At 44.2% G+C, this 23,445-nt stretch overlaps 2 protein-coding genes across 5 annotated transcripts in view; both read left to right on the forward strand.

Moving 5' to 3' along the window:
- LOC149978190 (ninjurin-1-like) overlaps nucleotides 1-8,891 on the forward strand; it is a 76,026-nt gene extending 67,135 nt beyond the window's left edge. The window contains exon 4 of the mRNA XM_090201211.1: nucleotides 7,353-8,891. Coding sequence (XP_090057337.1) covers nucleotides 7,353-7,501 — 149 coding nt within the window. The 3' untranslated portion in view covers nucleotides 7,502-8,891. The remainder of the gene's footprint in view (nucleotides 1-7,352) is intronic.
- Nucleotides 8,892-12,153: 3,262 nt separating this feature from the next.
- The window catches only part of LOC110517131 (ELKS/Rab6-interacting/CAST family member 1), a 538,428-nt gene continuing 527,136 nt past the window's right edge, over nucleotides 12,154-23,445 (forward strand). For all 4 annotated transcript variants that reach the window (XM_090201213.1, XM_090201214.1, XM_090201216.1 and 1 more), the window contains exon 1: nucleotides 12,154-12,378. The gene's annotated coding sequence lies outside the window, so the exon portion shown is untranslated. The remainder of the gene's footprint in view (nucleotides 12,379-23,445) is intronic.

A 23,445-nucleotide genomic window follows, 5' to 3' on the forward strand; every position in this document is an offset into this window, starting at 1 on the left:
TATCTGATGCTGTCTGAACAGGGAAACAGCGCCCCCTCTGTCTCAGTGTGTGTAGCCCATGTATCTGATGCTGTCTGAACAGGGAAACAGCGCCCCTCTGTCTCAGTGTGTGTAGCCCATGTATCTGATGCTGTCTGAACAGGGAAACAGCGCCCCTCTGTCTCAGTGTGTGCAGCCCTTGTATCTGATGCTGTCTGAATAGGGAAACAGCGCCCCCTCTGTCTCAGTGTGTGTAGCCCATGTATCTGATGCTGTCTGAACAGGGAAACAGCGCCCCCTCTGTCTCAGTGTGTGTAGCCCTTGTATCTGATGCTGTCTGAACAGGGAAACAGCGCCCCCTCTGTCTCAGTGTGTGTAGCCCTTGTATCTGATGCTGTCTGAACAGGGAAACAGCGCCCCTCTGTCTCAGTGTGTGTAGCCCATGTATCTGATGCTGTCTGAACAGGGAAACAGCGCCCCCTCTGTCTCAGTGTGTGTAGCCCATGTATCTGATGCTGTCTGAACAGGGAAACAGCGCCCCTCTGTCTCAGTGTGTGTAGCCCATGTATCTGATGCTGTCTTAACAGGGAAACAGCGCCCCTCTGTCTCAGTGTGTGAAGCCCATGTATCTGATGCTGTCTGAACAGGGAAACAGCGCCCCCTCTGTCTCAGTGTGTGTAGCCCATGTATCTGATGCTGTCTGGAAATAAACATTATAACATGTTGCCACTGTAGCGTTTCATTGATTGATGCCATCAACCGTTTCTCCTCTCTTGATAAAAAAAAAGAAAATAAATAATTTGCCAATCAGTGTTTTATTTTTAATTTATTTATCCGTTATTTTACCAGGTAAGTTGACTGAGAACGCGTTCTCATTTGCAGCAACAACCTGGGGAATAGTTACAGGGGAGAGGAGGGGGGTGAATGAGCCAATTGTAAACTGGGGATTATTAGGTGACCTTGATGGTTTGAGGGCCAGATTGGGAATTTAGCCAGGACACTGGGGTTAACACCCCTACTCTTACGATAAGTGCCATGAGATCTTTAATGACCTCAGCGTTGAGATGAGCTAAACAATGTATTGTCCTGGCGCAGCAAAACTCTCCCCCCCCCCCCCCCCCCCCTTGAGGACAGTTTGGATTTGGCTTCACACCAATCAAATCACATCCTATACAAAATGTCATCATTGTCAGAAAAACGTGTCTGTTTCTGGTCTGTTTGTGTTGATGTCCTGCACTGGCTAGCTTGCTAAATCATCCCTTTCCTAACCCATAGATGGAGATGGGGATTTGGACTTCTGGTTTTGACTTAATTCTCTGTACAGGCCAATGATTATGATTGTGATTCTGATCAAACCATAAATGCATAAATTCGGACCCCAGGAAGAGTATCTGCTGAAGAGTATCTGCTGAGGAGTAGCTGCTGAAGAGTATCTGCTGAAGAGTATCTGCTGAGGAGTATCTGCTGAAGAGTATCTGCTGAAGAGTATCTGCTGAAGAGTAGCTGCTGAAGAGTATCTGCTGAGGAGTAGCTGCTGAAGAGTATCTGCTGAGGAGTATCTGCTGAGGAGTAGCTGCTGAAGAGTAGCTGCTGAGGAGTATCTGCTGAGGAGTATCTGCTGAGGAGTAGCTGCTGAAGAGTAGCTGCTGAAGAGTAGCTGCTGAAGAGTATCTGCTGAGGAGTAGCTGCTGAAGAGTAGCTGCTGAGGAGTATCTGCTGAGGAGTATCTGCTGAGGAGTAGCTGCTGAAGAGTAGCTGCTGAAGAGTAGCTGCTGAAGAGTATCTGCTGAGGAGTAGCTGCTGAAGAGTAGCTGCTGAGGAGTATCTGCTGAGGAGTATCTGCTGAGGAGTAGCTGCTGAAGAGTAGCTGCTGAGGAGTAGCTGCTGAAGAGTATCTGCTGAGGAGTATCTGCTGAAGAGTAGCTGCTGAAGCGTAGCTGCTGAAGCGTATCTGCTGCCACTGGCCGGAGACGATAGAAGTTCAATATGTAGCCTGGATGTAGTCTAGTAGAATCACGTTGACTAGCTAGTTAACTTAGCTGGTTCATAACTAGCTAGCTAACTTAGCTGGTTCATAACTAGCTAGCTAACTTAGCTGGTTCATAACTAGCTAGCTAACTTAGCTGGTTCATAACTAGCTAGCTAACTTAGCTGGTTCATAACTAGCTAGCTAACTTAGCTGGTTCATAACTAGCTAGCTAACTTAGCTGGTTCATAACTAGCTAGCTAACTTAGCTGGTTCATAACTAGCTAGCTAACTTAGCTGGTTCATAACTAGCTAGCTAACTTAGCTGGTTCATAACTAGCCCATGGTAGGAAGTTAGGCTGGCAAGCATTTTAGCTAGTTAGCCTGTGAAAACTAAAACTACAAGTGTACAGAGCCATGGACCGTTTAGCCAACATGGAAGAGGAAGGCATAGGTATTCAACTAGTCCACAGGTAGGGTCAAAGCCAACATGAAAGAGGAAGGCATAGGTATTCAACTAGTCCACAGGTAGGGTCAAAGCCAACATGAAAGAGAGGAGGAAGGCATAGGTATTCAACTAGTCCACAGGTAGGGTCAAAGCCAACATGAAAGAGGAAGGCATAGGTATTCAACTAGTCCACAGGTAGGGTCAAAGCCAACATGAAAGAGGAAGGCATAGGTATTCAACTAGTCCACAGGTAGGGTCAAAGCCAACATGAAAGAGGAAGGCATAGGTATTCAACTAGTCCACAGGTAGGGTCAAAGCCAACATGAAAGAGGAAGGCATAGGTATTCAACTAGTCCACAGGTAGGGTCAAAGCCAACATGAAAGAGGAAGGCATAGGTATTCAACTAGTCCACAGGTAGGGTCAAAGCCAACATGGAAGAGAGGAGGAAGGCATAGGTATTCAACTAGTCCACAGGTAGGGTCAAAGCCAACATGAAAGAGAGGAGGAAGGCATAGGTATTCAACTAGTCCACAGGTAGGGTCAAAGCCAACATGAAAGAGGAAGGCATAGGTATTCAACTAGTCCACAGGTAGGGTCAAAGCCAACATGAAAGAGAGGAGGAAGGCATAGGTATTCAACTAGGGCACACACACACACACACAACCACACACACGCACACGCACACGCACACACACACGCACACACACACAGCCACATGATATTTAGCTACATTGATTGGACTAAATCGTTTTTGGTATCTTTAAGTTTGTGTATTAAACTAAGCATATATTGTTATTTTTGATTTGATGATGTTTAAATGTTTAAGTTGAAATGTAGCTGGAATAGCAGAGGCAGGGCTACAGTTGTAGCTGACTGGAGGTAACTCTGTAGTTCTAAACCAGTTGTCTGTAGCTGACTGGAGGTAACTCTGTAGTTCTAAACCAGTTGTCTGTAGCTGACTGGAGGTAACTCTGTAGTTCTAAACCAGTTGTCTGTAGCTGACTGGAGGTAACTCTGTAGTTCTAAACCAGTTGTCTGTAGCTGACTGGAGGTAACTCTGTAGTTCTAAACCAGTTGTCTGTAGCTGACTGGAGGTAACTCTGTAGTTCTAAACCAGTTGTCTGTAGCTGACTGGAGGTAACTCTGTAGTTCTAAACCAGTTGTCTGTAGCTGACTGGAGGTAACTCTGTAGTTCTAAACCAGTTGTCTGTAGCTGACTGGATGTAACTCTGTAGTTCTAAACCAGTTGTCTGTAGCTGACTGGAGGTACCTCTGTAGTTCTAAACCAGTTGCCTGTAGCTGACTGGAGGTAACTCTGTAGTTCTAAACCAGTTGTCTGTAGCTGACTGGAGGTAACTCTGTAGTTCTAAACCAGTTGCCTGTAGCTGACTGGAGGTAACTCTGTAGTTCTAAACCAGTTGTCTGTAGCTGACTGGAGGTAACTCTGTAGTTCTAAACCAGTTGTCTGTAGCTGACTGAATGTAACTCTGTAGTTCTAAACCAGTTGTCTGTAGCTGACTGGAGGTAACTCTGTAGTTCTAAACCAGTTGTCTGTAGCTGACTGGAGGTAACTCTGTAGTTCTAAACCAGTTGTCTGTAGCTGACTGGAGGTAACTCTGTAGTTCTAAACCAGTTGTCTGTAGCTGACTGGAGGTAACTCTGTAGTTCTAAACCAGTTGTCTGTAGCTGACTGGAGGTAACTCTGTAGTTCTAAACCAGTTGTCTGTAGCTGACTGGAGGTAACTCTGTAGTTCTAAACCAGTTGTCTGTAGCTGACTGGAGGTAACTCTGTAGTTCTAAACCAGTTGTCTGTAGCTGACTGGATGTAACTCTGTAGTTCTAAACCAGTTGTCTGTAGCTGACTGGAGGTAACTCTGTAGTTCTAAACCAGTTGTCTGTAGCTGACTGGAGGTAACTCTGTAGTTCTAAACCAGTTGTCTGTAGCTGACTGGAGGTAACTCTGTAGTTCTAAACCAGTTGTCTGTAGTTCTAAACCAGTTGTCTGTAGTTCTAAATCAGTTGTCTGTAGCTGACTGGATGTAACTCTGTAGTTCTAAATCAGTTGTCTGTAGCTGACTGGAGGTAACTCTGTAGTTCTAAACCAGTTGTCTGTAGTTCTAAACCAGTTGTCTGTAGTTCTAAATCAGTTGTCTGTAGCTGACTGGAGGTAACTCTGTCGTTCTAAACCAGTTGTCTGTAGCTGACTGGAGGTAACTCTGTCGTTCTAAACCAGTTGTCTGTATCTGACTGGAGGTAACTCTGTAGTTCTAAACCAGTTGTCTGTAGCTGACTGGAGGTAACTCTGTAGTTCTAAACCAGTTGTCTGTAGCTGACTGGAGGTAACTCTGTAGTTCTAAACCAGTTGTCTGTAGCTGACTGGAGGTAACTCTGTAGTTCTAAACCAGTTGTCTGTAGCTGACTGGAGGTAACTCTGTAGTTCTAAACCAGTTGTCTGTAGCTGACTGGATGTAACTCTGTAGTTCTAAACCAGTTGTCTGTAGCTGACTGGAGGTAACTCTGTAGTTCTAAACCAGTTGTCTGTAGCTGACTGGAGGTAACTCTGTAGTTCTAAACCAGTTGTCTGTAGCTGACTGGAGGTAACTCTGTAGTTCTAAACCAGTTGCCTGTAGCTGACTGGAGGTAACTCTGTAGTTCTAAACCAGTTGTCTGTAGCTGACTGGAGGTAACTCTGTAGTTCTAAACCAGTTGTCTGTAGCTGACTGAATGTAACTCTGTAGTTCTAAACCAGTTGTCTGTAGCTGACTGGAGGTAACTCTGTAGTTCTAAACCAGTTGTCTGTAGCTGACTGGAGGTAACTCTGTAGTTCTAAACCAGTTGTCTGTAGCTGACTGGAGGTAACTCTGTAGTTCTAAACCAGTTGTCTGTAGCTGACTGGAGGTAACTCTGTAGTTCTAAACCAGTTGTCTGTAGCTGACTGGAGGTAACTCTGTAGTTCTAAACCAGTTGTCTGTAGCTGACTGGAGGTAACTCTGTAGTTCTAAACCAGTTGTCTGTAGCTGACTGGAGGTAACTCTGTAGTTCTAAACCAGTTGTCTGTAGCTGACTGGATGTAACTCTGTAGTTCTAAACCAGTTGTCTGTAGCTGACTGGAGGTAACTCTGTAGTTCTAAACCAGTTGTCTGTAGCTGACTGGAGGTAACTCTGTAGTTCTAAACCAGTTGTCTGTAGCTGACTGGAGGTAACTCTGTAGTTCTAAATCAGTTGTCTGTAGCTGACTGGAGGTAACTCTGTAGTTCTAAACCAGTTGTCTGTAGCTGACTGGAGGTAACTCTGTAGTTCTAAACCAGTTGTCTGTAGCTGACTGGAGGTAACTCTGTAGTTCTAAACCAGTTGTCTGTAGTTCTAAACCAGTTGTCTGTAGTTCTAAATCAGTTGTCTGTAGCTGACTGGATGTAACTCTGTAGTTCTAAATCAGTTGTCTGTAGCTGACTGGAGGTAACTCTGTAGTTCTAAACCAGTTGTCTGTAGTTCTAAACCAGTTGTCTGTAGTTCTAAATCAGTTGTCTGTAGCTGACTGGAGGTAACTCTGTCGTTCTAAACCAGTTGTCTGTAGCTGACTGGAGGTAACTCTGTCGTTCTAAACCAGTTGTCTGTAGCTGACTGGAGGTAACTCTGTAGTTCTAAACCAGTTGTCTGTAGCTGACTGGAGGTAACTCTGTAGTTCTAAATCAGTTGTCTGTAGCTGACTGGATGTAACTCTGTCGTTCTAAACCAGTTGTCTGTAGCTGACTGGAGGTAACTCTGTCGTTCTAAACCAGTTGTCTGTAGCTGACTGGAGGTAACTCTGTAGTTCTAAACCAGTTGTCTGTAGCTGACTGGAGGTAACTCTGTAGTTCTAAACCAGTTGTCTGTAGCTGACTGGAGGTAACTCTGTAGTTCTAAACCAGTTGTCTGTAGCTGACTGGAGGTAACTCTGTAGTTCTAAATCAGTTGTCTGTAGCTGACTGGATGTAACTCTGTCGTTCTAAACCAGTTGTCTGTAGCTGACTGGAGGTAACTCTGTCGTTCTAAACCAGTTGTCTGTAGCTGACTGGAGGTAACTCTGTCGTTCTAAACCAGTTGTCTGTAGCTGACTGGATGTAACTCTGTCGTTCTAAACCAGTTGTCTGTAGCTGACTGGAGGTAACTCTGTCGTTCTAAACCAGTTGTCTGTAGCTGACTGGAGGTAACTCTGTAGTTCTAAACCAGTTGTCTGTAGCTGACTGGAGGTAACTCTGTAGTTCTAAATCAGTTGTCTGTAGCTGACTGGAGGTAACTCTGTCGTTCTAAACCAGTTGTCTGTAGCTGACTGGAGGTAACTCTGTCGTTCTAAACCAGTTGTCTGTAGCTGACTGGAGGTAACTCTGTCGTTCTAAACCAGTTGTCTGTAGCTGACTGGAGGTAACTCTGTAGTTCTAAACCAGTTGTCTGTAGCTGACTGGATGTAACTCTGTAGTTCTAAATCAGTTGTCTGTAGCTGACTGGATGTAACTCTGTCGTTCTAAATCAGTTGTCTGTAGCTGACTGGATGTAACTCTGTAGTTCTAAACCAGTTGTCTGTAGCTGACTGGAGGTAACTCTGTCGTTCCAGTAGTTGTTTAGTAAACTGTAAAACATGAACTTGCTTGACCAAGCTGCAGGTCATACGACTGTTTGTTACATGTAATATATGCTTTGTGGACATCACCTGACAGATGTTTCTCTCTGGTTTTGTGATGAAATAAACGTATGTGTGGTTGAATTTATTCCGCCACTGTGTGACTGTTTGTGTTGTTGTATATTATTGCACATCACGGTGGCGTATGAACGAATGGGTTATAGAGCAAACAACACAACGTCACAACAGGTTATAATATGTCTTGTTTACCGGCTTCCTCTGTGATATTACCCACACACCACTACTGTATGGCATCGGGTCTCACCTCAGTTACAACACTGTTGGTCTCTGTGTGTTCCAGCACGTAAGGACCTGAACAACGTGGCCAACCAGAGGAAGCTGGACATCATGAACAACGTGGCCACCGGCCTCGTCTTCATCACCGCCATCATCAACATCTTCATCACCGCATTTGGAGTGCAGAAGACTGGCCTGTACCCCAAAACCTAGGCTGAAGACTGGCCTGTACCCCACAACCTAGACAGTAGACTGGCCTGTACCCTAAAACCTAGACAGAAGACTTGCCTGTACCCCAAAACCTAGACAGTAGACTGGCCTGTACCCCAAAACCTAGAATGAAGACTGGCCTGTACCCCAAAACCTAGACAGAAGACTGGCCTGTACCCCAAAACCTAGACTGAAGACTGGCCTGTACCCCAACACCTAGACAGTAGACTGGCCTGTACCCCAAAACCTAGACAGTAGACTGGCCTGTACCCCACAACCTAGACAGTAGACTGGCCTGTACCCTAAAACCTAGACAGAAGACTTGCCTGTACCCCAAAACCTAGACAGTAGACTGGCCTGTACCCCAAAACCTAGAATGAAGACTGGCCTGTACCCCAAAACCTAGACAGAAGACTGGCCTGTACCCCAAAACCTAGACTGAAGACTGGCCTGTACCCCAACACCTAGACAGTAGACTGGCCTGTACCCCAAAACCTAGACAGTAGACTGGCCTGTACCCCACAACCTAGACAGTAGACTGGCCTGTACCCTAAAACCTAGACAGTAGACTGACCTGTACCCCACAGCCTAGACAGTAGACTGACCTGTACCCCAAAACCTAGACAGTAGACTGACCTGTACCCCAACACCTAGGCTGAAGACTGACCTGTACCCCAAAACCTAGACTGAAGACTGATCTGTACCCCAAATCCTAGACAGTAAACTGACCTGTACCCCAAAACCTAGACAGTAGACTGATCTGTACCCCAAAACCTAGACAGTAGACTGATCTGTACCCCAAAACCTAGACAGTAGACTGATCTGTACCCCAAAACCTAGACAGTAGACTGACCTGTACCGCACAACCTAGACTGAAGACTGACCTGTACCCCACAACCTAGACAGTAGACTGACCTGTACCCCAAAACCTAGACTGAAGACTGACCTGTACCCCACAACCTAGACAGTAGACTGACCTGTACCCTAAAAGCTAGAGTGATATACTTCAGCGATATATCTTTCAAAACGCGGCAATACGGGTTTACTATTGTAACTTTTTTTATCAGAAGAGATTTGTAAAAGAAAGATATTAATCATTTCAATGTCAAAAAGTAGAATTGTCTTATTCTAATGTGTATGGCTCAGAAATCAAATTAAAGACAAGTGTTTGGGCTACAGATTAGTCTCTCTAGACAAACGGGTTGCCTCCCACAATTTAACAATGTTCAAGCATGTCCTTGGTCTGGGATTTCCAAGAATGGCTACAGACCATAGGGTCTTCAGATAATATAAGGGGAAACAGTGACTACTAGTGGTCTTTATTTTACTAATAAAATAATGATACTCACTGTGTCCAAAGTGTGTCTCTAATGCAATAAACCCCATAAAACAACTGTGTCTTGGTCAAATGTTCTGTTAAGTGAGGGCTGAGACACGTGATACTGAATAATTGTGTTTATTAAGGAGAAGTAATACGGCTGGGGAGTAAATGATGACATCAGTTACATGTAATCTGATTACAACAAGAAATGTAACTGCCACGGTCTTCCTCCTCTTCATCTGAAGAGGAGAGGCGAGAAGGATCGGAGGACCAAAATGCTGCGTGGTATGTGGTCATGATGAATATTTAATAAAAAGAAAGTATTGAACACTGAATACAAAAACAATAAACGACCGTGACGCTATAAATGAGACCTGTGCTGACACAAGCCACTAAACATAGACAATCACCCACAAACAAACAGTGAAACCCAGGCTACCTAAGTATGATTCTCAATCAGAGACAACTAATGACACCTGCCTCTGATTGAGAACCATACTAGGCCGAAACATACAAATCCCCAAATCATAGAAAAACAAACATAGACTGCCCACCCCAACTCACGCCCTGACCATACTAAATAAATACAAAACAAAGGAAATAAAGGTCAGAACGTGACAGTTACTGTGATCACTTATGTTACCAGCAAAAACACTGTATTCAGATGACAGATACTTTAGGAAAAACGAGATGATTACTTCTTGGATTACTTTTTAAAAAAAAGGATGTTTTGCAAAAAAAAATACATTATGACAGCGTTCTGTTTTCTCAACGACATTCCGTTATGCATTGACAAAAGGAGCAAGTTTAAAAGGTCAAATGCAGCTGTTTTTATCTCAATATCAAATAATTTCTAACTAACAATTTTAAGTACCTTAATGTGATTTCAATTAAAATGGTCAAAAATAAACAAAAAAATTGCTTCTTGGCAAAGAACAATTTCTATTGGTCTGAGTCGGGAAGGGAAAACTGAAAACTAGCTGTTATTGGCAGAGAGGTTTGGAACGCTCTTTCTTATTGGTCGATTAACTCATTTACCAGATGGTGATTTCACCAGGCAGGGCAAAACTCCATCCCAACCAAAACAGGCTGAAATTTCAGGCGGTCTTTTCAAACAGCTCTTATATTAAAAGGAGCATAATCATCATTTTCACCACACAGTATTATTCCAACCTCATAGTGAGGAAATATACACTGAGTGGACAAAACATTAGGAACACCTGCTCTTTCCATGACATAGACTGACCAGTGAAAGATATTGATATTGATGTCACCTGTTGAATCCACTTCAATCAGTGTAGATGAAGGAGAAGAGACATGCTAAATAATGATTTGTAAGCCTTGAGACAATTGAGACATGGATTGTGTATGTGTACCATTCAGAATGTAATAGTGCCTTTGAACAGGGTATGGTAGTAAGGCGCACCTGGGTTTTTCACGCTCAACAGTTTCCCGTGTGTATCAAGAGTGGTCCCCCACCCAAAGGACATCCAGCCAACTGGACACAACTGTGGGAATCAATGGAGTCAACGTGGGCCAGCATCCCTGTGGAACGCTTTCCACACACCCGGAACCCTCTCGGCAAAAGGGGGTGCAACTCAATATTAGGAAGGTATTCCTAATGTTTTGTACAATTGGTGTATATAAAACACAGGACAATCACATTGACTGTATGGGCCTTCAGGTTTATTCCACCTGAGCAAGTCTGACCACCAATCAGAGACCACTGTGATGACACACCAACTGATGACCACCAATCAGAGACCACTGTGATGACACACCAACTGATGACCACCAATCAGAGACCACTGTGATGACACATGCGATTGATGGATTATTTTATTATTCTTCTAATCAAAATGTAACTGAAAGTAATCAGATTACGTTACTGAGTTTGGGTAATTAGGACAGGTAATTTGTAACGGTACTATAACAGATTACATAGGACAGGTAATTTGTAACGGTACTATAACAGATTACATAGGACAGGTAATTAGTAACTGTGCTGTAACAGATTACATTGGACAGGTAATTAGTAACTGTGCTGTAACAGATTACATTGGACAGGTAATTAGTAACTGTGCTGTAACAGATTACATTGGACAGGTAATTAGTAACTGTGCTGTAACAGATTACATTGGACAGGTAATTAGTCCTGTAACAGATTACATTGGACAGGTAATTAGTAACTGTGCTGTAACAGATTACACTGGACAGGTAATTAGTACTGTAACAGATTACATTGGACAGGTAATTAGTAACTGTGCTGTAACAGATTACACTGGACAGGTAATTAGTACTGTAACAGATTACATTGGACAGGTAATTAGTAACGGTGCTGTAACAGATTACATTGGACAGGTAATTATTACTGTAACAGATTACATTGGACAGGTAATTAGTAACTGTGCTGTAACAGATTACATTGGACAGGTAATTAGTAACGGTGCTGTAACAGATTACATTGGACAGGTAATTAGTACTGTAACAGATTACATTGGACAGGTAATTAGTAACTGTGCTGTAACAGATTACATTGGACAGGTAATTAGTCCTGTAACAGATTACATTGGACAGGTAATTAGTAACGGTATGGTAACAGATTACATTGGACAGGTAATTAGTCCTGTAACAGATTACATTGGACAGGTAATTAGTAACATGATCAAGGCTTTGGTCTATGGCCACTCAGGTGACCGAACCAGACACATTCCTTGGGCCACGTCTGGGTGGGTGACAACTGGTGTGTGTGTGTGTGTGAATGTGTGTGTGAGAGAGAGAGTGTGTAAGGGGTACACACACTACACCACCTTGGCGCCAGGGGACTGCACCGGGACAGTATGGGAGGTGGTCAACACTGACAGCTGGAATTATCACAACTGTCATTGACAGTGGATTACAATGAACACATTGCTGTACAGGCCTACACACACATACTTAGACATACACGAAAGTAAATTGTAGGCAACAAAATACATAATACTGTGTATAGCTCTCAAAGTACATGAGACACAATGTCTCGGGCACACTACAAACGGCTAGACTTACAGTAAAACGCTTGTTGTCGTTTCCAAACAGTGTTAGAACTTCAGAGGGTTTGACAATAAACTGTTATCATGATCTGTGATGAGGTGAGGAAGTGTTTACCCAAGGGCGCCCTCTTCTGTTTGAAATACCTGGCAAGTTATCAAAGAGCTGCACGAGTCAGGGTCTAGAATAGAGTGTGTTCTATGGTGAAAGTCTCTCTGCCACAGAGGAAAGCCCGTTCATTTCTCTCGTGACCCTCCCGCCAGCGTCTGATGTTGAAAGACGCGTGCACGTACGGCGGTGGAGTGGAGGGAGGCCATTCTCGTGAACGCGCATCCCGATCCTTACGTCACTGAAGCGCCCTGGCTCGGGATCTACTGGTAGTGCTGGCAATAGAGGAGAAAAATAGCAACTGCTCCGAAAAAGAGGCATTTTCTATCGGTTGTAACGGTTCCTCAACGGATAACGGTTCTATCTGACGCCGGATACGGATAATTGACATAACTGGACTAACCGGATTTATGAGAAGAAGGTAGGTGACATTTTAAAAGTGATTTTCTAGATTGAAGCCCACTTCTGACTGGGCTGAGAAGTGGACAGTCTAGTTGCCGTGAGTGTGTGTGTGTGTGTGTGTGTCTCAGGAAAGAGCAGTCATGTACATGTGTTGAGTGTGTGTGGTGTGTTAGACGGTAGTTCTGACAGCATGTCTGTTGTAATTAACTCTAATTATAGCAGCTTTACTTAGTTGTTGTCTCGAGTTGTTGGGCTCTTGTGCAGCGCGAGATAGGAGGGAAAATGTATTTAGCGGTTGAGGAAAAGAGGTGTCTCGTTTCACTGGGGTTTAACACAATGTAGGTATGTTATGTATTCTACCATTCAATGTGTTCATGTGTTCCCTCAGAGGAATAGGCAGTCTTATAGCCGACTAAAGCGGTGCATTGTGTTGTTTTGTCGGTGTATAGTGAGCGGGTTCTTCTAGACTGCCGTTGAGGGTTCATTTGACTGTCTTAAAAGGTTTGTCTTTGGCTTGTCAGTCTTACGAAAGAGCTGTCAACTCGCTGCGTGGCCAACACACCCGCTCTACCGAGGAGCCAACAACCTAGTCCAGCAAGTTGCAAGTTGTTACATTGTTGCTACGCTGTGTGGATAAAACATGTATCGCCAGGCCTATTCGGCAACATTGTAGCGTTATTGTTGTAAACACAAGAGCTATAGAAAGATTTACGACGGCTCCGATTAGATAGACTCATTATTTTATCTACGACACGCTTTCCTACGGGAATGACTTGTTTATAGGAGGAGATTTACCTCCAAAGTGTAACGTTGCCGCCCGTTGAAATGGCATTTCCCCAGCTCCTCCCATGAGCACTGGAGTCAAATAACCCTGTCGCGGCTCCCTTCCAGAATACCCAATCTGAACTAAACATTAGACCTTCTAAAGTGTTTGTTAACGCCCTGTGTAATTGACTGTAGCCTGTTCCAAAGCAGCCGTGATTGACTTGGACGTAAATGTAAGAGGAGGCGGTATTTGTGGGCTATTCCCGGTATCCACTAGACTACTCGTATCCTCCAGACAGCGGGCAACAGGTTGCTTCACGACTGGGGCTAAACGTTGTCATCGACCCCTTGTTATTCACGCGTCACTGGGCCTGGGTTTACCTCAAAACAGCCTAATAACTACTCAGTCATAATGCTGCTCCCTAACTAGATTAGTTTGACAGAATAATAACATTGTATTTTTTTAAATTATCAGTTACTATTCTTTTAACGGTAGTATTTTTCAGCAAGCTACAGTGGGCCTAGTTTGTAACGGCAGTAGGCACCGTCTGTATTTTCCATGAAGTCGTTAATTACCGGAGAAGTTACCTTCAGATCATACACTTTTTAAAAACATTTTAGTTTAGTTTATTAGCTCGTGCTGCAGCTACTCTTCCTGGGGTCTGTTCAATATTGTACATGTCATCCGTTACACAATGCTGTGTGTCCTGGCCTTTTGACTGATCATTGATTAGTCAGTTGACTGATAATTGATTATGTCTGTCTGTCTGCCTGTCAGTCTGCCTGTCAGTCTGCCTGTCTGTATGAGAGATAATTAAGGAGTGAGTGAATGAATGAATGACTGTTATGTTGTTCAGTACTAACTCCACTGTGAGGGGGGCAACAGTCTGTCTCAGTGTCAGAGCCCACCTGCTATAGAGGAGATAAGGCCCTAATAACATGTCACCCTACCCCAGTCCATATTCAAGGCCTTATATCAGGATGCTCCACTGTAAGGCCCTTATGCCAGGCTGCTCCACTGTAAGGCCCTTATGCCAGGCTGCTCCACTGTAAGGCCCTTATGCCAGGCTGCTCCACTGTAAGGCCCTTATGCCAGGCTGCTCCACTGTAAGGCCTTATTCCAGGCTGCTCCACTGTAAGGCCTTATGTCAGGCTGCTCCACTGTAAGGCCCTTATGCCAGGCTGCTCCACAGCCCTCCTCCCACTAGAGGAGTTGGGAGCAGGTACAGCCCCCTGTGGGGACATTGGACCCTGGTTACAGGGATATGACTGATAACAGTGACCTCTCTGTTTCATCTGGTTGTTATGGGAGACAGCTGACCTGCTGGAGGATGGGTCTCTGATGGGTCTTTTTCCTGCTGGTAGAGTTTCATTCGCTCCCGAGTGGCACAGAGGTCTAAGGCCCTGCATCTCAGTGCTAGAGGCGGCACTACAGACCCTGGTTTGATCCCGGGCTGTATCACAACCGGCCGTGATCGAGAGTCCCGTAGGGCGTCGCACAATTGGCCCAGCGTCGTCCAGGTTTAGGGGAGGGTTTGGCCGGGGTAGGCCGTCATTGTAAATAAGAATTTGTTCTTAACTGATTTTTCTAGTTAAATAAAGGTTAAATAAAATACAATTCTTTGAATGGTGTAGAATGAAAGAGGATGCCATTGACACAGGCATACTATTGACCTACTATAGATAACATACTGTACATTTTTTGTTTAATGGAAATTTAATGAACTAGTCACAACAACCTCCTCTAGTTGTTGATTTATAGTTTTCACCTCCCCTCTGACCCTATCCCAGTACCTGGTGGACACCTGGTTGCACCCCCCCCCTCTGACCCCTATCCCAGTACCTGGTGACACCTGGTTTCACCTCCCCTTTGACCCCTATTCCAGTACCTGGTGATACTGCCTGAGTTATTTGTTGAGTCCAATATGTGCAAGTCAAGACCTGTCATCTCTCACTTCTGTAACTTCAAGTTTACTCAAAATAAGCGCTTGTGGTGTGTGTGTGTGTGTGTGTGTGTGTGTGTGTGTGTTATCATGTATCAGCTTGCTAGAGTCTAATGGATAAGGATATTGCTGAGTGAGAGAAATGATATAAATGTATTGTATAGGAAGGATAATGCTAAAGTGTAGAGGAAGGATAATGCCGTACCGCATATGAAGGATAATGTTGCATTGTAGAGGAATGAGCATGCGGTATTGTAGAGGAAGGATCATGCTGCATTGTAGAGGAAGGATCATGCTGCATTGTAGAGGAAGGATCATGCTGTATCTTAGAGGAAGGATAATGCTCTATTGTAGAGGTAGGATAATGCTGCACTGTAGAGGAAGGATAATGCTATATTGTGGAGGAAGGATAATGTTGTATTGTAGAGGAAGGATAATGCTATATTGTAGAGGAAGGATATCGCTCTATTGTAGAGGAAGGATAATGCGGTATCGCAGAGCACGGATAATGCTGTAGTGTTGAGGAAAGATAACACTTTATTGTAGAGGAAGGATAATGCCGCGTTGTAGAGGAAGGATAACGCTGTATTGTAGAGGAAGGATAACGCTGTATTGTAGAGGAAGGATAACGCTGTATTGTAGAGGAAGGATAACACTGTATTGTTGAGGAAGGATAATGCTATATTGTAGAGGAAGGATAATGCCGTGTTGTAGAGGAAGGATAATGCTGTATTGTAGAGGAAGGATAACGCTGTATTGTAGAGGAAGGATAGTGCTCTATTGTAGAGGAAGGATAATGCTGTATTGTAGAGGAAGGATAATGCTGTATTGTTGGCCTTATACACAGTAATAACACTATGTTTCCCCTAGAACCCAAAAAAATTGGGGTTAGCACTTCAGAATGTATTTCATTGAAGAAAAATTGAGATTTTGAGATTGTAATTTTTGTGGAGTTATTAGCTCAATCTGGGCAAACGTATTAGATTCCTGCTGGGCTGAAGAAAGCCAAGCTCTTACTTTCACTTCTTTCCCACCCCATATTAATTTCTTCTCTTTTGCAACAATGAGTTTGGCAAGTTCACTTATGTGTTGGATGGCTGCTGTTGTAATGAAAATGTAGGTTTATACCAGGTGTGTGTGTGCAGGCCCCCAGGATTCTACATAAAGCCTGTTTACCCACATGATAATCATGTGGTGGGTGATTATGTTTATCTTATTTCACACATGTGCAAATTATACACACATGTGAGTTGGAGAGTTTTTTTTGTTTTGCATTTCCCAACTCCCCCTGAGAGTGGGGTTCCAGCCACCCATTATCAATGGCTTCCCTGGAGCAGTAAGTGTTAAGTGCCTTGCTCAAGGACACGTCAACAGATTTTTCACCTTTTCTGCACAGGGATTCGAACTAGCAACCTTTCGGTTACTGGTGCAACACTCTAACCACTTGGCTACCTGTCACTTGCATATACAGTGCCTTGCGAAAGTATTCGGCCCCCTTGAACTTTGCGACCTTTTGCCACATTTCAGGCTTCAAACATAAAGATATAAAACTGTATTTTTTTGTGAAGAATCAACAACAAGTGGGACACAATCATGAAGTGGAACGACATTTATTGGATATTTCAAACTTTTTTAACAAATCAAAAACTGAAAAATTGGTCGTGCAAAATTATTCCATCACTCCAGTATCCCTGTCCCCTTACCCCTATACATATCTACCTCCATCACTCCAGTATCCCTGTCTCCTTACCCCTATACATATCTACCTCCATCACTCCAGTATCCCTGTCACCTCCCCCCTATACATATCTACCTCCATCACTCCAGTATCCCTGTCTCCTCCCCCCTATACATATCTACCTCGGGAGAAACGAAGGTTGAAAGTCATGCGTCCTCCGATACACAACCCAACCAAGCCGCACTGCTTCCTAACACAGCGCGCATCCAACCCAGAAGCCAGCCGCACCAATGTGTCGGAGGAAACACCGTGCACCTGGCTGCCTTGGTTAGCGCGCACTGCGCCCGGCCCGCCACAGGAGTCGCTGGTGCGCGATGAGACAAGGACATCCCTACCGGCCAAGCCCTCCCTAACCCGGGCGACGCTAGGCCAATTGTGCATCGCCCCACGGACCTCCCGGTCGCGGCCGGTTACGACAGAGCCTGGGCTCGAACCCACAGCTGGCGCTGCAGTACAGCGCCCTTAACCACTGCGCCACCCGGGAATTATGGGGTATTGTGTGTAGATCTGTGGCACAACATGTCAAGTCAAGGGGTTTGAATGCTTTCTGAAGGCTCTGTATTAAATCAAACACGACTGTATATCAGAGTTATTTGTAACTGTTTGGAGAGGTAGCAATATTCATCTTGGAATCTATGCTTTCAAATACACTAGCCTTCTTTGTTGTTTTTCAACATTATTAACAAATATCGATGATGTCTTTAAACTTTTCATATCTCATGAGTTGAATAGAACCAAAGTGAATGTTTAATTCAGTTTAATTCTATCCCTGAGCTTTATCTAGAGCCGACATCACCCTGACATTTTGTATGTGGTTTGCCCTGGCTACATCTTAATTAGGTGTCCCCGGTTTTCCTCCAACTTGCTTTATAATCTGTTTGTGTTCTTCGGAGATCCACTGATTTTAATCTTAAAACTGAGTCCCAAATGGCACCCTATTCCATATTTAGTGCACTACTTTTGACCTGGGATGTAGTGCCATTTGGGCCACTCCATATTTAGTGCACTACTTTTGACCTGGGATGTAGTGCCATTTGGGCCACTCCATATTTAGTGCACTACTTTTGACCTGGGAAGTAGTGCCATTTGGGCCACTCCATATTTAGTGCACTACTTTTGACCTGGGAAGTAGTGCCATTTGGGCCACGGACTTAGTCATATGCTGAGGCCTGATGCACCCGTCGCCATGGGAACAGTGACACATGTACATGACAGTCACACCACCTGGATTAGGAGACGTTTGGTTGGTCTCTTGTTGCAGCTCATGAGTTCGTGAGCCAATAAGGACACATTTGGAAAACACTTGGATCTTTCTTGCTTCAGTGGTTCTGTTCAATTTGCCTTACAAGAAAAGCTGTTTCCCTCTGTCTCCCTCTGTTTCCCTCTGTTTCCCTCTGTCTGTCTCTGTCTCTCTCTGTCTCTGTTTCCCTCTGTCACTCTGTCTCTCTCTGTCTCTGTTTCCCTCTGTCTCTCTCTGTCTCTCTCTGTCTCTCTCGTCTGTCTGTCTGTCTGTCTGTCTCTGTCTCTCTCTGTCTCTCTCTGTCTCTCTCTGTTTCCCTCTGTTTCCCTCTGTTTCCCTCTGTTTCCCTCTGTCTCTCTCTGTCTCTCTCTGTCTCTCTCGTCTGTCTGTCTGTCTGTCTCTGTCTCTCACTCATCTCTCTCTCACTCATCTGTCTGTCTCTCACTCATCTGTGTGTCTCTGTCTGTCTCTGTCTGTCTGTCTGTCTGTCTGTCTGTCTGTCTGTGTCTATCTCTCACTCATCTGTCTCTCACTCATCTGTCTCTCACTCGTCTGTCTCTCTCTCTCTCACTCGTCTGTCTCTCTCTCTCTCCTATCTGTCTCTCTCTGTCTCTCTATCTGTCTCTCTCTGTCTCTATCTGTCTCTCTCTGTCTCTCTATCTGTCTCTCTCTGTCTCTGTCTCTCAAAAATTCAATAAACAATAAAAATGAACAGTAAACATTACACATACAGACGTTTCAAAACAATAAAGACATTACAAATGTCATAATATGTGTATATATACACAGTGTTGTAACAATGTACAAATTGTTAAAGGACACGAGGGAAAATAAATTAGATTTTGAGTCGATTGGATTTGCTCTGTGTGTGTGTGTGTGTGTGTGTGTGTGTGTGTAATGGTTGCCTGGAGGCAGGGTCCTGGCCTGCTGTATCCAGGTGTGTGTTTGGTGGCCTGTGGGGGGAGAGAACAGATGGTCAGTTAAGTGTTTGTGTTTGCACATGTGTGTTTATGTGGCCTTGCGTGTGTGTTTATGTGGCCGTGTGTGTGTGTGTGGCCGTGTGTGCGTGTGTGGCCGTGTGTGCGTGTGGCTGACTGGTTGTGACATTAGCAGAGGTGGCCAGAGCACTCCAGCCTTCAGCTCTGATCCTCAGCCATTCACTCCCATTCAAATTCAAATACTCCCGGCTTTATGCTCCATCTGGAGATTTCCATAGGAACACGTGGATGACGTCAGCGCTGTCACTATCTACTGGTTTTAATGTCAATGCAAGGATCAGGGAAGGTTAAAGCGTATCCTAGATGTGTACCATGGGAACACGTGGATGACATCAGCGCTGTCACTATCTACTGGTTTTAATGTCAATGCAAGGATCAGGGAAGGTTAAAGCGTATCCTAGATGTGTACCTAGGGGTGTCTTCCACCAGACTGCTGGTCTGTGGGACTCTGCTCTGGTTCAGTTCCCCCCCAGTCATAGTGACACAGGCATGGAGAGGCCAGCTTGTGTTTCCCTGTAGCTGGGTCTGGTGTTACTGGGTCTGGTTAGAGGTGGAGGATAGGATTGTAGCTGGGTCTGGTTACTGGGTCTGGGTGGAGGATATGATGGTAGCTGGGTCTGGTGTTACTGGGTCTGGGTAGAGGTGGAGGATAGGATTGTAGCTGGGTCTGGTTACTGGGCCTGGGTAGAGGTGGAGGATAGGATGGTAGCTGGGTCTGGTTACTGGGCCTGGGTAGAGGTGGAGGATAGGATAGTAGCTGGGTCTGGTTACTGGGTCTGGGTAGAGGTGGAGGATAGGATGGTAGCTGGGTCTGGTGTTACTGGGCCTGGGTAGAGGTGGAGGATAGGATGGTAGCTGGGTCTGGTTACTGGGCCTGGGTAGAGGTGGAGGATAGGATGGTAGCTGGGTCTGGTTACTGGGCCTGGGTAGAGGTGGAGGATAGGATGGTAGCTGGGTCTGGTTACTGGGTCTGGGTAGAGGTGGAGGATAGGATGGTAAACAGAGGCCTGACTTGGCAGACATGTTTATGTCTGTGTTGCCATCTGTGACTGTGTGTGTGTTCTGTATGTGTGTATCTGTTCTGTGTGTGTGTATGTGTTCTGTATGTGTTCTCTGTGTGTGTGTTTTGTATGTGTTCTGTGTGTGTGTGTTTTGTATGTGTTCCGTGTGTGTGTGTTCCGTGTGTGTGTGTTTATTCTGTATCTGTGTGTGTGTGTGTGTTTGTTCTATATGTGTGTGTGTGTTCTGTGTTTGCTCTGTGTGTGTGTGTTCTGTATGTGTGTGTGTTCTGTATGTGTGTGTGTTCTGTGTGTGTTTGTGTTCTGTGTGTGTGTGTGTGTGTTGTGTGTATGTTCCGTGTGTGTGTGTGTGTGTGTTCTCTGTAGTCTCTGTGTCTCCGGTGTGTTTCCAGGTTTGGACTTCCGATTGAAGCCCGAGAGGGAGGGAGAAAGGCAGAGAGGGAGAGAGGCAGAGAGGGAGAGAGATGAAGAGGGACAGAGAGAGAGAGAGAGATGAAGAGGGACAGAGAGAGAAACACAACACAAACAGAGCCCCTTAGAGCCCCAGGACAGCAACACAATTAGACCTAACCACATCATGAGAAAACAAAAAGAGAATTATATGACACATTGGAAAGAAAAACAGAGCTAAACTAAACAAACTAGAATGCTATTTGGCCGTAAACAGAGATTACACAGTGGCAGAATACCTGACCACTGGGACTGACCCAAAATTAAGGAAATATTTTACTATGTACAGACTCAGTGAACATAGCCTTGCTATTGAGAAAGGCCGCCATAGGCAGACATGGCTCTCAAGAGAAGACAGGCTATGTCTTCCTAACCTCCTGTCCAACGTATGACCATATTAGAGATACATATTTCCCTCAGATTACACAGACCCACAAAGAATTCGAAAACAAATCCAATTTTGATAAACTCCCATATCTACTGGGGGAAATTCCACAGTGTGCATCACAGCAGCAAGATTTGTGACCTGTTGCCACGAGAAAAGGTCAACCAGTGAAGAACAAACACCATTGTAAATACAACCCATATTTATGCTTATTTATTTTCCCTTTAACCATTTGTACATTGTTACAACACTGTATATATATATATATATATATATATATATATATATATATATATATATATATATATATATATATATATGTGTGTGTATAATATGACATTTGTAATGTCTTTATTGTTTTGAAATGTCTGTATGTGTAATATTTACTGTTAATTTGTATTGTTTATTTCACTTTTGTATATTATCTACCTCACTTGCTTTGGCAATGTTTACACATGTTTCCCATGCCAATAAAGCCCCTTGAATTGAATTGAATTAGAGAGAGAGAGAGAGAGAGAGAGAAAGAGAGAGATGTTTGTGAGGTCTGGGGTCCGCTCACCAACCAAGACTTCACAAAATGGGACAAACACCAAATTGAGACTCTGCACGCAGAATTCTGCAAAAATATCCTCCGTGTACAACGTAGAACACCAAATAATGCATGCAGAGCAGAATTAGGCCGATACCCACTAATTATCAAAATCCAGAAAAGAGCCGTTAAATTCTATAACCACCTAAAAGGAAGTGATTCCCAAACCTTCCATAACAAAGCCATCACCTGGAGAAGAGTCCCCTAAGCAAGCTGGTCCTGGGGCTCTGTTCACAAACACAAACACACCCTACAGAGCCCCAGGACATCAGCACAATTAGACCCAACCAAATCATGAGAAAACAAAAAGATAATTACTTGACACATTGGAAAGAATTAACAAAAAAACAGAGCAAACTAGAATGCTATTTGGCCCTACACAGAGAGTACACCGCGGCAGAATACCTGACCACTGTGACTGACCCAAAATTAAGGAAAGCCTTGACTATGTACAGACTCAGTGAGCATAGCCTTGCTATTGAGAAAGGCCGCCGTAGGCAGACATGGCTCTCAAGAGAAGACAGGCTATGTGCCCACTGCCCACAAAATGAGGTGGAAACTGAGCTGCACTTCCTAACCTCCTGCCCAACGTATGACCATATTAGAGAGACATATTTCCCTCAGATTACACAGATCCACAAAGAATTCGAAAACAAATCCAATTTTGATAAACTCCCATATCTACTGGGGGAAATTCCACAGTGTGCATCACAGCAGCAAGATTTGTGACCTGTTGCCACGAGAAAAGGGCAACCAGTGAAGAACAAACACCATTGTAAATACAACCCATATTTATGCTAATTTATTTCCCCTTGTATACCTTAACCATTTGTACATTGTTAAAACACTGTATATATATATATATATATATAATACATTTGTAATGTCTTTATTGTTTTGACACTTCTGTATGTGTAACTGTTAATTTTTATTGTTTATTTCACTTTATATATTCACTTTATATATTATCTACCTCACTTGCTTTGGCAATGTTAACATATGTTTCCCATGCCAATAAAGCCATTGAATTGAGAGAGAGAGAGAGAGAGAGAGAGAGAGGTCTTCCTACTTCTTCAGTGGTTACTGTATCACCACTGTAAGCCAAATAATCTTCAGCCTCCTGAGGTTGAAGAGGCCCTGTTGCGCCTTCTTCACCACACTTTCTGTGTGGGTGGGTCATTTCAGTTTGTCAGTGTTGTGTACGCCAAGGAACTTGAAGCTTTCATTCTTCTCCACTGCGGTCCCGACAGATGTAGATAGGGTGGTGCCCCCTCTGCTGTTTCCTGAAATCCACAATAATTTCCTTTGTTTTGTTGACGTTGAGTGAGAGGTTTTTTTTCAGGCACCACACTCCCAGAGCCCTCACCTCCTCCCTATAGGCTGTCTTGTTATCATTGGTAATCAAGCCTACTACTGTTGTGTCGTCTACAGACTTGATGATTGAGTTGTAGGCGTGCTTGGCCAGGCAGTCATGGGTGAAAAGGGAGTACAGGAGGGGGCTGAGCACGCAACCTTGTGGGGCCACAGTGTTGAGGATCAGCAGAGTGGTGGTGATGTTTCCTACCTTCACCACCTGGGTGGGAACCATGGCTACTGTATTTGGGAACCATGGCTACTGTATTTGGGAACCATGGCTACTGTATTTGGGAACCATGGCTACTGTATTTGGGAACCATGGCTACTGTATTTGGGAACCATGGCTACTGTATTTGGGAACCATGGCTACTGTATTTTGTATTTATCACTTATTGGTGTTACACTAATTGTGGTAACACTTCATTCAGCTGGAGAAGGTTGATATACCTTCTAGTGGTTATATAGAGATTCTAGACTGTCAGAAGGTTGATATACCCTCTAGTGGTTATATAGAGATTCAAGACTGTCAGAAGGTTGATATACATTCTAGTGGTTATATAGAGATTCTAGACTGTCAGAAGGTTGATATACCCTCTAGTGGTT

Source organism: Oncorhynchus mykiss, chromosome 15 (genome assembly GCF_057628025.1).
Source record: "Oncorhynchus mykiss isolate SJ-2025 chromosome 15, ASM5762802v1, whole genome shotgun sequence".
Classification (NCBI taxonomy): Eukaryota; Metazoa; Chordata; class Actinopteri; order Salmoniformes; family Salmonidae; genus Oncorhynchus; species Oncorhynchus mykiss.